General features: G+C 40.2%; 1 protein-coding gene across 1 annotated transcript; it reads right to left on the minus strand.

The window, feature by feature from the left end:
* Window positions 1–16,057, minus strand: LOC102294912 (E3 ubiquitin-protein ligase pellino homolog 1; the record flags this gene model as incomplete). The annotated part of the gene is given in 7 exon segments (XM_005941230.3): window positions 1–996; window positions 1,325–1,513; window positions 1,596–1,793; window positions 2,013–2,114; window positions 2,429–2,558; window positions 7,203–7,363; window positions 15,848–16,057. Coding segments are annotated over 6 exon segments (1,284 nt in total). The 5' UTR covers window positions 7,289–7,363; window positions 15,848–16,057.
* Window positions 16,058–16,374: the final 317 nt, after the last annotated feature.

Below are 16,374 nucleotides of genomic sequence, written 5' to 3' on the forward strand. Positions count from 1 at the left end.
AAATCCAGTGTTTCCCCTGAATAAGCTTCCAGACCAAAATCTGCACACAACTCTTAACTCGATCTTGTTATCAGCTCATTAATGCAGTATGAGACGGTAATCAGCTACAGAGAGATGCAGGGAAATGTTGCACTGACTCATAGACAAAATTACATTAAAAAGGTAAAAGAATAAATTAAGTGTAAGTAAGTTAAAGATCATCACAGCTTTTCCAGACAGCTGTATCTGGGGAAGAACCTTCACCTTTTTGGTGCCTGAGCCATATAACCGTATAAAAGGTAAGAATCAACCCAATAAATGCACTTTAAAAAAAAACACTAAATTAAGTTAAATTAAGTTATGAAAATTCCCAAACTGTAAATAGTTGCATCCCTCTTTTGTTGATTAAGGCTTCAGATAAAGAGTCAAGAGTCGTTCCTAATCCAGCGGGCTTTGGAAGATCAGTTTGACACAGCCGGTCTCCCTGCTCAGCGGCTGGATGCAGAATGGGCAGGCGGCATGGAAGGCATGTGTGCCATGTGGCAGCGGGATCTGGCTCCAGTACACAGTTGTTTTTTCTGAACAAACGTGGCCACAGGGGACAAAGGCGTGGGTAGGGGACTCCGCATCGACGTAGAACCCCGGCTCGCAGCCAAGCCACAGTGGCACATAAGGGCCCCTCGCACGGCACATGGGGCACTCCCGCTCCTGACACTCTGCTTCGACCTCAGGATCACAGCGCCCTCCCCAGCCATGGTAGCCATGCACATGGCCACAGCGCAGGTATGCCCATGGTTGCTTCTCATCCAGGACGTCCTTGCGACGCAGGCTGGGGAAGGCCAGTGTGTTGAAGCCCACGGGACACTGTGGCCGCCCGGCATTCAGCTCCTGCCGCAGGGCCTCCAGGTGTTTGACAGTGGGAGTGAGGGACAGTCCTTCGGCCGTGCGCCACAGCAGGGTGGCACCACACAGGTCGATAAGAGACCCATCCACCAGCTCGTTGGACTCAGATTCCACCTTGGAGGGGGGATTAATGACCTGGGATTAATGACCTGGGCCTTGCGCATGTCTGTGTGTAACAGGTTTGCATGTCTTTGTGGGGACCAAAGATTGTAAGTTTACTATGCTTGTGGGGACCAACAGCCCTTATGGGGACAAATTCCCCTCCCCCACGTGTTTGAAGACATTTTTGAGTCTCAAAATGTGGTTTTAGTGTCAGGGTTACAATTAGGTTAGGATTAAAGTAAGCAGCTAGGGAAAGCATATCAATTAGATGTCCCCACGAGAATATGAAAACAACTGTGTGTGTTTGTGTGGTGTGTGAGAGAAAACAGGAGTCGCTCACCATATTCCCCCTCTGCTGAGCTGATCTGGTCTCCCGCAGTGTAAAAACATTCCCACAAACTGAGATTTCCCTCCATTGACCAGGTTTGGAGTCCTGGCAGAAGCCGTGGCGAGGATGCATCACGAGAACTCCATTTGTCGTCAGTGCATCCATCTGCCCATCCTGCATTCTCCACTTAGCTGCCTTCTCCTATGAAGAGGTCAAATGTATGTTTAGCACATTCAAACTGAAGAAATGTTATCAGAGGAAATGAGCAGTTTGTGCATTCTACCCCAAGGAAGATGTTTTTAGACGTGTCAAAGCCTGCGGCGTAAATTCGTGCAGAGTAAGGTGGGTTTCTTTGGCAGATGATGCGGCAGGCAAAGCGGGAGATGGTGCTCTGAAGTGTCTGACTGTCAGCTTGGTTCTGACCTCCAGGCACAGTATCCGTAACCACAAAGTCAATGGGACTCTCTGTAGAACGGCCAATCTGTAATTACACAGAGACAAGTGCTGATGTCTTGCTTGTTTTCAGTGGTGTTCATTATGCTACCTACAGAACATATTTTGTGGTAGACACCACTTTAATAAAGAAAACTGACATGTAACAATGTCATTCATCCAGTGTTCACTTTGACCTAAAAAGGATAATACTGAAAATCACAAGGTTGAATATCCATGTAGGGTGTGTGCTTTTCAAACTACACACCTGGAACATGTCTGTGTTGCTGTCATGAGTGTACTCCACCACCACTGTCTGTGCGCGAGACAGCGTGTATGAAATACTGTGCTGCTCCTTGTTGCTGACGGCCTTAACAAAACAAACATGAAAGAAGAAGCTCTGTTAGTGTGTTTAAGACATGAAAGAATTTCTTCTACAGCAATCGCGGGGATGTTAATACTGATGGAAGCATGTCAGGAAGAGTATTTTGAAACTGGTAACAAATTCAAGATGTTTTAGTTAAATCCTATTAAGGGCATGTTCCATTTAGAGCATCATATTTACCTGCAGACCTTTAAGATAGAACTGATTAAAAGAGTTAAATATGCGTCCCACATTCATTGTAGTTTCCTCACTACAGTGGCACCAGAAATGTGCCACTTTCATTTGTGTTGAACTCTCACCTTGGCAGCTTGAGGTGTGCATGACATGTGGACAGTGCTCGGTTTCACACCGTTGGCCTTATTTCTGCGACACAAAGCGAAGCGGCTTTTCCGCCTCCCCTTGTCTCCACAGGGTAGAGACCCATTACACCTGAACACAGAGGATAACGATGAGCAAAACTGCTTTATGTTCATTTCAAAAGGCATTTTAATTTTAATAATACATTATTATGAATGAATGAACCAAAGACAATGGCAAATCAGAAACTCATCTCCTGGCAGCTCAGCATTTAAATCAACTTAGAGTATGTTCATCTAGAGTTAAGCAGTGAGTAAGGAAACAAAGGGTCAGTGGTGCTCCAAATATTAGGAATCAACCTGGGAATGGAGAGAGCAGTGCCTCCATTTTAATCCACTATACTGAGGATATTTCAAGTCTACCTGAGCACTCGAAGTGCTTTATTCAACATGCCTTGTTCACTCATTTGCACAAGCACTTTTTTGTATGCTTCAGTGCTTTCTAACATTTACACTCTGATGGATGTATCAAAGAGCAGCTTGGGGTCAGTAAGGATATCTGGTATGCAGACTGGCGCAACCAGGGATCAAACCACACACCTTCAGACTATTAGAGGACCTGCTCGACCTGCTGAGCTTCAGTAACGTGTCAGTGCTAATCATAGGAAGGAAGAAACGAGCAGTTGTAATTAACTTAGGCCACTGTCTCAATAAAAGTTCCATATAATTTTTTATTATTTATTTATTTATAGGAAAACACAGATTTAAAAAACGCTTTAAAGATTTAAACATGGTTATCCCAACTGAGCCTTCATTAAATCAGTCAAAGATACACAGGAAAGAAGGTCAGACACCAACTAGGGAGAAACCGAATGACAAACAGAACAACATTGCCGTCCCTTATGTAGCAGGTTTATCAGAGAATTTTCTCCAAGCATGGCTTCAAACGCCACCACACCCTCAGACAAAAACTGGTTCATCCCAAGGATGAGACTCCCACACACAAACTAAACAATGTAATGTGTGCTGTGTAGTGCAGTGAGGAGTGCTCAGACCTCTACACTGGAGAAACCAAACAGCTCCTCCATAAACGCACAGCACAACATGGAAGCGCCACCTCGACAGGACGAGACTCAGCTGTACATTCGCATCTATTAGATAAAAGGTCACTCCTTCGAGGACACCGATGTTCGCATTTTAGACTGAGAAGACCGATGAACAGACCAGGTGGCTTACAACACCAACTGTCTGCCACCTATAACGCGCTTTTTAAAAATCCCTTGTCAGGCGCCTCAACCCCCATCTTGACCAGGATGATTGAAGACCTACACAGACGTATTCAGTAAAAATGTAATCCAAAAAAAAATTTACTCCAATTTCTTAAAATCTCTGCTTTAATGTTCGCCAACGTAACCATGTCTAATCTGATCCAATCTTAGCCTGCCTGGAACTGGGGCTGACGTGGTCTAAATCAGTGATCAGTTTTGGATCCATCCTGCCTTGCAAGTGAACTCTTCATTATGATACCCTCGGGTGGATCTGAATTGGCCCACCATGTCCCACTTTTAAGTGAAAAAATGTGAGATTCAGCATCTGAATTTCAGACACTGTACCGCACAAAATATTGTTTGACATAATTTGACTAAATCTTAATCTATGAACGAATTTTAACATGACATATTCAGAAGACGGACTCTGCAGCTGCAATTAAAGCTCTCTTTGAAATACATTTTATACAGTTTAAGTCTTCAGACTCTTCACATCATCTCCAAGATGACAGCTATCTTTCCGTGTGACCGATTGCAACATGACAATTGATTCAGTGATTGGTGTGTTCTACGGCTAAAGCTTTATTTAAACAGCGTTTGATAAAGTGACACACAGTTAGGTTTGCAGTACAAGGAAACTGTGGACAAAAATGCTCCTCTTAGACGGTCAGCCAGAGTCACAGAGTTAGAAAGATGAAGACTATAGTTTTTATTCTGAGCTGATATACATCTGTAACGCAACTGCTGTTTCAACCTTATTTATGAGTGTGAAAGTGCTCAGTAAAGTGAGTTGGAGTTGAAGTTAACTCACTTTTTGGAAAAGAAGACCCAAAGCGTCCCTCAACTCATGGTTAACAAACTCAGAGCTGTTAGCTAAACCTGCAGGTCCCAGGTCTGCATCCAATAGAAAAACAAATAAAACGAAACTTCTCTGAATTTCCCAGAGAAACTGTTGCAGCCTCACCAACAACAACAAACCACTTAAGAGAAATTTATGCCTGACAACCCTAGCAGCTTCACTTTCAGTTTTCTCTGCTAGTTTGTGTTGGCTAAACACACCGAGGCCGTTTCTCTGTAGTGTAGGTAAAAAGACAAACCGAGATATTGCCCAAACATTCCTTCCACAGCTTTCACTGCAGACAGGAAGCTTTGAGGGAGGGAGCAAAAAGTAACTACGGTTTCAGTCCAGAATTAAAAGCAGGATGCTGCGGTTGAGAGATTTATAGGTTATCCAACTGAGCCATTAGGATACCATTAAATGTGTCTGTTTTTTAAAAGCAAACTATCATGTTTTGAAAATTAACAAAAAACACAAAACAATGACAGCACCGCTGTCGTCCTGATGTGTTTAACATTTGAAAACACAATCCTGAATGTTATGGGGGCTCCAATAAGAGTCAGTTTAACTGAAGTTATCTTCAGAGTCAGGCTGCTGTTAGCTGCAGGTCAAGTAAACAGTTGAGACAAGCCATTCTTTCACTGCTTAATGCAAACTTCCTGCGTTTGAGATGAAGTACCAGCCACCTTTTTCTTAGACAAACACTAGCCACCCCAGTTCCGCTGTGGCTCCACTCGATGAACCACGCTACAAGGTATGTTTTCACAAACTATGTGGATCTTTCTAATTAAATCTTATGACTAGTGTAATTGCCAGCCTCAGGGCAATCCAGACTGTTTAATTCCACGTGTGGTCACAATAATACAAAAGCAAACAAAAGGGCTAAAACCACAGCAGCCACCACGTTCCTGACCCGACCTCCCTGAACCGCAGGCTCACTCTTGTGTGCACAGTGACTGGCCTTTAGTCAGGAAGTCGGCAGCATTTAATGGCTGCGGTTGAGTTTCCCAACACACTTTAGTTATACAGCACCCAACTGAATTTCTCACACTACAAGGCACATTAAAATAAAGAGACTTGCTTAAACCTACCCAAGTTTAGTCAATTTCTTACCTAAAACAGTGACGCTTATAAACTTCAAGGCACACAAACAAAGACTGCCAGGCACTTTTAGATCAACAACAGCACAATCTGTCCTTTATACGACAGCTAAAGAAGTTGAGTGTTACAACCAGGTTTAAGGATCGGTTATCAAACTCCAAAAATGGTTTTGATGACATCAAAAATATGTCTGCAATATCCAGCTGTTTTATCGTTTGGTTTAGAATTACTACGTACATTTTAGAAATTAAAAGGGATTTTAAAGAGACTTTTACCAAACACTAGCCACCCCGAGCACACAAGTTTCCAGGAACATATCTATAAGATACGGTCTAGAAATGGTTCAGATGGCCTCAAAGGTTTATCATGATATATCATGGAAGTTTGTGATTATGATATTTTAAAAAATATAGATAAAATATTGAAGAAAGTTGTATAAGTGATTGCAGCTTGCAGGCACTAAACTTTTTTTATAAGTGCAAACAAAACTAAGGATGTATCCCGTCTTCCTTTTCCAGGATTTTACTGTCATTAATGACAATCACATTCATGCCTAAACCCAATTAAAAATAAAACAGTAAGCTAACATTAGACGTCTTTGGCTTGCGGGAGGAGGCCAGAGTCCTTTACATGTAAATGAGTGGTTGTGACATTTATTAAAACATTTAGTTTTAGACCATATTAAAGTCCCCTATCAGTTATGAATTTAACTCCTTTTTCTACATCCACTGTACAGAACAACTTTCTAGTATCAATTTCAAAAACCTACGTCGCCTTGTTCTCAAGTTATCATATTCACAACATTTTCAGAAAGCTTACTCTGACCTTGAGATTGAGGTCACTGAGATTCAAACTTGTCCCAGATTTTTTGTAGATGTGCCTCTGGTATCAATTTGAAGCTCCTATGCTGCTTTGAACTCGAGTTATCGCATTCACAAACTTAGGTGCTCACACCACCCGCCTGGCAGGGTGATGACAGTACCCCATCTTTCCACCTGAAGGGCTTTTACTCTGTGGGTTTAGAGCGAGTTTGCCTCTGTGGTCTGTGGGTTTAGAATGAGTGTGCGTACACAGTGTCTGCATTAACTACTTTTCCCTTTGACAAAAAGCAAATACGCAGATGTTGATTCCTGCCATGTCAGTTGTTCTTCATCTTACCATGACTGGGACTGCTGTATTAACCATCTCCACTGGCGGAAGAAATTCATATTTATTATGCATGTTTGGTTACTGTATGCCTTTTAAGTTTGATATTGAGACAACAGAACTCAAATTTAATCCCTCCTTACAGCTAAATCCCCCTGTTAAAAAAAATGTAAGAAAGGGTTTCCTCTTGTTAAGCCAAACACTGTGTTTTCACCATCGTTGATTTCTTGCCTGCATGTGTGCCTGTGGGTAAAATAATAGGATTTTGTTCCCTCCTTCCTGGAAGGTACAACATTGATTAAAAGCTGCTTATTTCCTACACATTCAACAGTTTTAAAAAGGATTTTAAAGAAAAAAAATGGTCTGAAGAAGTTCTGCTTTGATGACTTATGAATGTATGTGAACTCAGCAATTAACCGCTTACCCCAGAACGATGAGCTCCCCATATTTGACAGGTCCTTTGGTAGACATAAGGTGGGTGGAGATGTTTTCCTGACCCAGCGAAAACATCTGTGCAGGTTTCTGAAAAAGGCAGGCTGAGTACCATCAGAGATTCTCTACTGAAAGAGGCACACAGCCCGCCACCTGCAGACACAATCAGACCAAGGTTTATATTCTTGGATATAAAATCATCAAAAGTTTTCATGATTCGGTTTTAAAGAAAAATAATGAAAAACATACATCACTGAATATTCACTTTAAAAACATTTAGGCATTCATATAAACACACAAAGGCTTCAACACAATCCTATTCATTGCTACAATACACCCAGTGTCTTTGTACTGGGAGCAACAGTGGTGCACAATGTATCCATTCAAATCTACTGAGTGTTGTTGGGGTAATGCAGGGTCCATTTTATCTGTGAAGGCTGACTCACTTAGAAACACGCCAGGACTGATGTTATGTTCTTTTGTACTATGAAATAAACAAAAAACAGAAGAACAGAAAACACTTAACAAGCTGAGCCTGTATTCAGAATGCCAGCTCTGATGTCAAAAGGCCAAAGAGGACACATCATGATCATCTAAATCTGCGTGTTACACAATTATGACAAATACTGCACTGATCTCGACTGGTTGTCACACACATGTGGGTATGTTGAAGGACCCCCAATTTTTTTCTTTGAGTGCAATCCCTAGAGTTAATATTCCAGCTTATGGAAAAAGTGTGGCAGATCACCGTCACAGATTCAGGTATTATTCCGCTCTTTGTTCAGCATTGCTAATATTCTGAAAATACCATTTTACGTGGTCAGTACACACAAACAAAACAGTGAAGAAGGCGCAGCAGCGCCTCTTCTTTCTCAGGAGACTGAAAAGATTCGGCATGAGCCCCCGCATCCTCAGGACCTTCTATCACTGTGCCATTGAGAGCATCCTCACTGGATGCATCACCACCTGGTATGGCAACAGCACCGCCTACAACTGCAAAGCTCTCCAGCGAGTAGTGCGGTGCTCTGAACGCATAATTGGAGGTGAGCTTCCCTCCCTCCAAGACATCTACAGGAAGCGCTGCCTGAGGAAAGCGGGGAGGATCATCAAGGACTCCAGTCACCCCAGCCATAAACTGTTCAGACTGCTTCCATCAGGAAGGAGGTTCTGCAGCATCCGGTCCCGAACCAGCAGACTGAGAGACAGCTTCTTCAACCAGGCCATCAGACCGCTGAACACGTCATAGACACCTCAGCTTCACTACTGGAACTTCAACACTATGCACTCCATACTGTACAGTAACGCCACTGTTTTGCACATATTCAACTCTGTATATTTTATTTTATATATTTTATTTATTGTTTACTCTATTTAATTTGTAAAATATGTGTACACACACACACACCCACACACACACACACACACACCCACACACGTAGAAAAATATTTAGTATACACATCCAGAAATGCATATACTATTATATATTGTACATATATTTATTAGTTTCAGATGTAGCCATTCTTGTATTTTGCACAACTCTGTTGCTTGTGAAGCTCGCACACAAGAATTTCACTCACATGTGCTGTACCAGTGTACCTGCACATGTGATGTGACAATAAAAGTGATTTGATTTGATTTTAAGCAACGCTTAAAAAAAAAAGCTTTTTTTTTTTTTAAAGGGCTGTTTTTTAAAAAAAAAAAAAAATTTCTTCACTCAACTTTTAAGGATTGTAAGAAGAAAAACTATCAATGAGTATTGGCTATAGTAACAGGCTAAGAAGGACACGTTCAGCACAGCTGATGGACCAGTAAACGTTGTGCTATGCAAGCCGACTGGCCATGACAGTGTTTTCCTATAATCACATTTTTCAGAACAGGGAAAAAACAACTCCGTGTTGAGAAAATAAGTACAATCCTGCTACATTAAACTCATCTTTAACATTTTACCTGACCAGCTCAGTTATTAAGACATTAATTTATGATGCATCTTTGTTACACCCCATCCAGAACTGACATCTGTCTCACTGCATTGAACAGTTTTCTCCATAAAAGTAACAATACAAATATTGAATGAGTGGAGAATGTAAAAAATACACCTGAGTGTGCAGATTAAAGGTTTTAGAAGATTCAGCTTCCATTTTTCCCACAATACAGTAGTAGTGTAGGTGACGCCATAGCTTATAGTGAAGCTGAAGCTGCTCCTCTTCCATGATTGTTCTCTCTGCACCCAGTAAAGCATACAAATGGCTGTTAAACCCTGATCTTTTGGTTGTGGGGGAAACTGGTTACATATTTGTGGTATAGACTAAAATGATTAACTAAATGTTTAGTGGAGAAGACTGTTCTTGACCTTTTAAGCTTATGAACAAAACACTAAAATTTCTGTAACATTCACCAATATTTATATTTAGAAGTGCATTACAAAGCAGAATTGTCTACAGCCAATAAGTTCAGATCAGGCCTCAGAGCACAAGAAGAAAGAAGGTAGAAGGAGTAACAGTTAAGTTTGGCAAACATCATCCAACATAATCGTTATTCCAGGCAGGACAAACTGAAGCCTTTACAGCATGTTTCCTCTTAATACCACAGATAAACGCATGATACAGCTAAGTGACGGGAAACAAGGAGAATATCAAGACACTATCAAGATAAGCTGGTATCAGCAACTTAGCAGAAAATGTATTAAAAGCTGTTAGGATGTGGCATTTCGCTTCTAGATGAAGATATGCTGATGGTGATAAGCGCTATTCTGTGTTAGCGTGCACTGAAAAGCTGTGCCATTTCTTGCTTCCCGTCAGCCGTTCATTTTAGCACATACTTCACACCCAGAAGCCTTTCATGTGTTTTCTGCAGTATCAGAGCTTTTTGAGTTGTTTCCCCCACTCAGGTGTCCTCATGCAGCATGAGGACACCTGAGTGGGGGAAACAACTAGTTGAAGAGCATGAGTCATGCTCTTCAACTTTACAATTTAAGAATGCATGAACTTTAAAACAAAACAGTTACCTTGTGTATTTTCACTAAAGCAATTTTTAATAATCAACCTACTTTAAATACTGTTAGATAAGATAATCTAAAACAATTTTGCATAAATAAAAAGTATTATTATTATTAATAATAATAATTAAACAAAAATGTTTAAAAATATATACATCCGGAAATGGTGTTATTTACTGATTCTTAGTTGCAAATATCATTCAACAGGGCCAGGACCTGCTAATCCAGGATAAACACATGCACCTGTACGTTTCTACATCTACAATTAATTATCAACTAGAGCTTTAATGATAGTGATAATGATGAATGTGTAGTACACCACCTGCCTATCTTTAAATACACCGCTGAAGGCTGACACTAGCTATGGCTGAATCTCAGTTGTGGACAAGGACAGGGTCAACTGAAGATACCACAGACCAGTATATTTAATGATGCAGCCATAACTTGTGTTTTATATTGAATAAAAAATTCTGACCCTTAAACTTTAGATCTGTAACACCTGCTGCATCTGCTGACTCAGGCTACGTCCACACGTACCCGGGTATTTTGAAAACGCAGATTTTTCTATGCGTTTGCACCTTTCGTCCACACATAAACGGCGTTTTCAGTCACTGAAAACGGAGATTTCTAAAAACGCCTGCCAGGGTGGATATTTTCGAAAACTCAGTTTTTGCATTTATGTGTGGACGAGAAAAACTGAGAACGCGCAGTGTCAAAGGTGTGCGCATTTTTTGACGTCACACTGTGCGCCACGTTATTGTTTCGGTTAAATGAATTTCTACAATACTGTTAATTCTACTCTCTGCAGTGTTTAAATGCTTACATATACACACAGTTACTGTCCCTCCACACATACGACTCAGTTCTGCTTCTATGCCCCAGCTTTGTTTACTATTTCCCACGAGGCTTCTAGACTTATGATTGGCCAACATTTCTACACGGTTAGGAATATATCGCCACCTGTTGCTTTGGCATGTTCATAGCAGCGTTTTCCTTCATTTCTGCGTTTACGTGTGGACGGGATTATTTTTTAAAACGAAAACGGAAAATCTCAGTTTTCAAAAATACCCGTGTATGTGTGGACGTAGCCTCAGTTCATAGTAGGGCTGCTCAATTAATCGAATTTTAATCACGATTACGATCTGGGCTTTCAACGATCATTAAAAATGACTGAGCCGATTATTAGCCCCTCCCTCGTGCTTTACTCTCGCGCTGCTCCGTGTGGCAAATCAAACGCACCTCTCTGCATTTCAAACACGCGTCACAACAATTAAGAGGACCCGAGGGAAGCTCGGAAAGCTAAGCAGAAGTTATTTGGAGAGGAGAGTGACTGCCGTTGGTTGAAAAGAGAGGTAAAGAAAACTTCAGTGGTGTGGAAACATTATGGGTTCGCGGAGTCAGACGTGGATCAAGTAGACATAGTGTGTAAACTTTGCTACAGTGGCGTAGCTGCACCACAGAGCAACACTGCAAAGTTCACTAAACATAGATGTTTACATTTTTCATTTATTTTTTATATTGCAAACATTTGCACTGTTATCAGTATTTGCACACTATTTTATATTATTTTTTGACAATTTTTAAAGTCATTATTCAATACATTGTTATTGTTAAATAAATATCGTCAAATAATCGAGATCTCAATTTCAGTGAAAATAATCGCGATTATCATTTTTGCCATAATCGAGCAGCCCTAGTTCATAGCGTGTGATTCACATCATCTTCATCACAGGCCATTCCTGTCTGGACACATAAGGTTAATCACTTAGAATAACTGATCTTCTGCATACTATCACCAAATGTCCTACTGTATGGATCCATCTCAGGGTTACATTAAAAGGAAAATGCATTAAATGAACTGAATTAATCTGTTGCTTCCTACTAATAAGTACATCAAAATATGTCACTTCTTCAAAATGCCGCACTTGCAAAAGGAATTATGTTGTGAAGCAGAAAAAGTATCAACATAAAAATTATTCTGAACAAATCTGTAACATTGTAATAATTATTTTACATTACACACTGTTTCCAAGTTCATTGCTATAAGAATTATATAGACACACAGCTTTCAATTTCTGACTTCATTTGAAAAACATCCTATGGCTAAAATTAAAGATAAACCTTGTAGGATCTCCTTGCAGCTGACTGGAAAGCTTGAGAGGTAATGTGATTTCAGTGCATTTACAACAAAGCGATGTCCCCATGACTATCCAATGTCCTCAAAAATGTCCAAAGTTTATTTCAGTGAAATGCAGGGTTGAAGAGACACAGTCACTATCTGTAAATTGACACCAGATAACAAGGTTGAGTTCTAAAGTGACTTCACTCCTCTTTCTCGTGTGCGTCTCTCGTGCGTCTTTTCCCTCTTGTGAAAGCAATGTAGATTCTGACATAGATGCTATGTTCATACTGCAACTCACTGTATCCCGCCTTTGTGACCCATCTCTCAATTTGTAATCAGCCTCAACAACGCAAAGCTCAAATGGAGTCACGGCTCCTCACGCGACCTAGTTTGGGCTGCCGTTTCTCACCACTGGCATGGTGACGATTCAGCCTTGATGTCATTTGATGGAAGCGCTGTTACTTTAGGTTATCAACATCAGCCTCTTATAAAAGAGTACAAATTTTTAGTGTACCATAATTAATTAACTTAAGCGGATGGGTATCAGCTGAATACCTGACTGCAAACTACATTGTCTGCTGCCTTCTTAATTTTTAAACACACTTTTTTGGGAAAGTCAAGCTCAATTTCACTAGCCACACGTGGGCCAGATTACTGCCAGATCTGTTAAATCAAGATATCACTTAAATAGAATCTGTCCTACAAAGTGGAGTAGACTGAAAAGACTTCAAAACGCAACACATCTCACAGTCTAAAGAAACAAACACAGTCACTGACATCCACCAGCCAGAAAAGGTTTACCAACCATTTCTAAGGCTTTGAGACTCCATTGATCCATGCTGTAAGCCATTTCCCACAAACAAACAAAAACTTCCAACAGTGGGGAACCTTCCCAGGAGTACCAGGCCTACCAAAAACACTAAAAAAATTCATTGACAACTCATCCCAGGGGGTCAAAGAAGAAACATCATCTAAAGAACTGCTGGCCACAAAAAAATAAAATCCATAGGAGAGTACAAGTACAAAAGGGTAATGTCACATTTGCAAAAAAAACATCTTAATGATAACCAAAGCTTTTCAGAAAATAGCCCGTAGACTGAGGAGGCAAAAGGTGAACTTTTTGGAAAGTTAACATTCCATTTCATCTGGGTATGAACTAACAACACTTCCTCTACAGTGATGTGAAACACCCTTGCAAACATTTGCAGTTCTTGGTGTCAAAAGTGCCACACCAGCAGGTTCAGGAGAAATTCACTTTCAGATCGGGCCAGGTATGTCTAAATAGCCTTTTTCCCCATTAATAAATAAAATCATGATTTAAAAATTGCAATTTGTAATTCTCATGCCATCTATGTTTAATATTACTTTACATCATATAATAAATGATGTTCCAAAAATAAAAAAGAAAGACATCAGAAACAGGGAAAATACTTTTCCACAGCACTGTACATTGAGCTGTTAGTCACTTTTTTTCTTTATCCACTATGAAAAAAAAAAAAAAACAGACTATAAAGACAGCAGAATAACACCTGACACAAACGGGTACCTCTATCTGACCACTATATTGTTTCATTACTGTGAAAGTAAGGTGTTTACAGTACACAAAACTGCAGAATATTCACTGGAATACCAATCGGGATGGCTCACACTTATTTAGCCAAGCCAGAACGCCAGCATGGGATAAAACCATTATTAGGATTAAGACAATCCTAAAGTGCAAAGAACTATCATGGCTATGAGAGTTGGAGCCCTTCTATGGCTTACATGTACATGATGAAACTCTTAAAAGAAATCTATTTTAAATTTATGAACTATGCTAGAAAATTATGAGTTTACTTGGAACATCCAACCAGTATTTCTAAAACGCTGTGATCTGTAACTATTATTGAGTTGAAATAAAAGATTAAGTTATTCTAATCTAAAGCTCAAAGGAAATGTCAGCCAAGAGTTGTGGGTACTATACAAGTTAGTTAGCAAAAGAATGACACAACAGGATAAACTCTCATGTACAGTAATATTAAAGAAATAACAGGGGGGTGGGGGCGGAGGTGTTGGATGTTTACCAAACCAGACCAGCTACAAGGTACAAGACCTATACCATTCTGTGATGATTCCACATAACCTCTGAAGAAGAAATACCTCCCACTCCACACACATACCGCAGATGAGCCTGCAGAACACGAGCAGGCATGTTCTGCAGATACCTAAGAGGGGTGTGAAAAAGTGGGGACCGGCCAAAAAAAGTCAACATTTTCAGAGATCTCCTCACTCCAGTGGTAAAAAGTCAAAGACTTTCTGTTTCATTATCTGGGTGTTAATTGGCTCTCTGGTGACAAAGTTGGGACAACTACCATCTTTAGCATTTCAGAGTTCTCCCGCAGATTCGCCCTCAGGATTAATATCATAATTTTTCTGCCCTTTTGTTTGTGAATACCAGTTTGAACAACAGCCACAGAAACGTTAAAGTATGTAAATCAGCTATAAATTGTGATATTCTGACAATGAAATATCTCAATTTACGTAAACTGTAAGCATCACTTCTGTTTATCCTCTGGTGCAACTCTCACCTAGAACTCCTAAAACTTTCCAGGCTTTAGATCAACATTCGTCTTTGGAGATGGGCTGACACATCTGTAGGCTTTTAATATGAGGGGACAGTTGGACAAAAAGGGCAAAGTTTTAACATTAAAATGGGGAACAAAAGCATCGTCTGTGGAGACAGATGGATGCTCTGGTAGGATGGTGAATGCTAATGAGTCTGTGTGGCCAGGACAAAGAAGGCCAGCTGGGCTACAGGACAGGACGGAGTACCACCACGGACAGAGCCCTGTTTAAGACACTAAATATACACACACTATATGTTTTACCTAATATGAATAATAACTTCAAATCCTGAATTCAATGAGCTGCAGAATATAGCAATGCTGTGTGTACATTTTGATTAAATATCTGGAGTTCTATTTGTGGCCACTCTATTGTGGACAAAACAATAGACACACTATTACAGAAAAGAAGCTATGTTAGTGGAGTCAGCAGACACTTCAGAGCCGTTTATGACACACATACACACAGGACACTTTACAAGTTACTACGAAAAGGACGTGTCACCGTAATTTATTACGAAATTTAATACCATATACGACCATAAAAGCGTCGATAAAATTTGATTTACGTTTTCCAAAACTCACACAATTCCCCAAAAAAACAACAACTTGTGTTTGGGCTTTTGTCAGTGAAAAAAAAAAAGGACGCTTATCAACCTAAATCTAAGGCACTTTCAACCTAAATCTTGAATTGTTTAAGAGATTGGTATACTGTTGTTGCCCTATATAACGTCATTACGGTAACTCGTAGCTAGTTAGCATTTTTCGATCGTAAAACTTGAGAAAAAAGCAGAGAATGTGTTAGTTCATTAGGTACTTATTTAGCATAAGGTTACCACTAACTACAGAGGACTAAGGCGGCGTTAGTGGCGCTAACAATGACGAAAAGAATCAACTCCTTAGACAATTAACTCACCGAAGTTACTGTCCGTCTTAAAGCAGTCTCATGTCCCGGATGTCTTTGTTCCAGGAACAAACGCTGTTAGCCGTTTTAAACCATAAATGTCACAGTTACTTAAATGTTCACCAGGAGTTCGGCGACTTTTTATCGATTTTGTTCCTAACAAAACCACACTGAGCTAATGCTGGCTTAACCGTTTTCAAACTCAACTGCGCCTCTTAGCTATCAAGGCTACTGATTTCCGGTTAACATTTCAGAGTAAAACAACTTAACTTACTTGAATACCAAAATACTCAATACTTACTCAAATGCCAAATTGTTTTCAAGCTGAAGTAAATGCCAGTAGTTTGTCTTATAAACTTGAACGTCTACTTTTAGTTTTTAGTTTACTCATAATTAATTAAGAGAACCTGGTTATTTGAGATGGTTGCACCATTAACACTTGTTTTATTATGAAAATACAAAACCTGTACTTCCGGTTTTCTCTGCGGTCTGCGTGTGTAGCTGTGCACAAACAACTATGATTTTAGCTTTATGACTTA

This window comes from Haplochromis burtoni, unplaced genomic scaffold (assembly GCF_018398535.1).
Source record: "Haplochromis burtoni strain Fernald_Lab_line unplaced genomic scaffold, NCSU_Asbu1 Contig_303, whole genome shotgun sequence".
NCBI lineage: Eukaryota > Metazoa > Chordata > Actinopteri > Cichliformes > Cichlidae > Haplochromis > Haplochromis burtoni.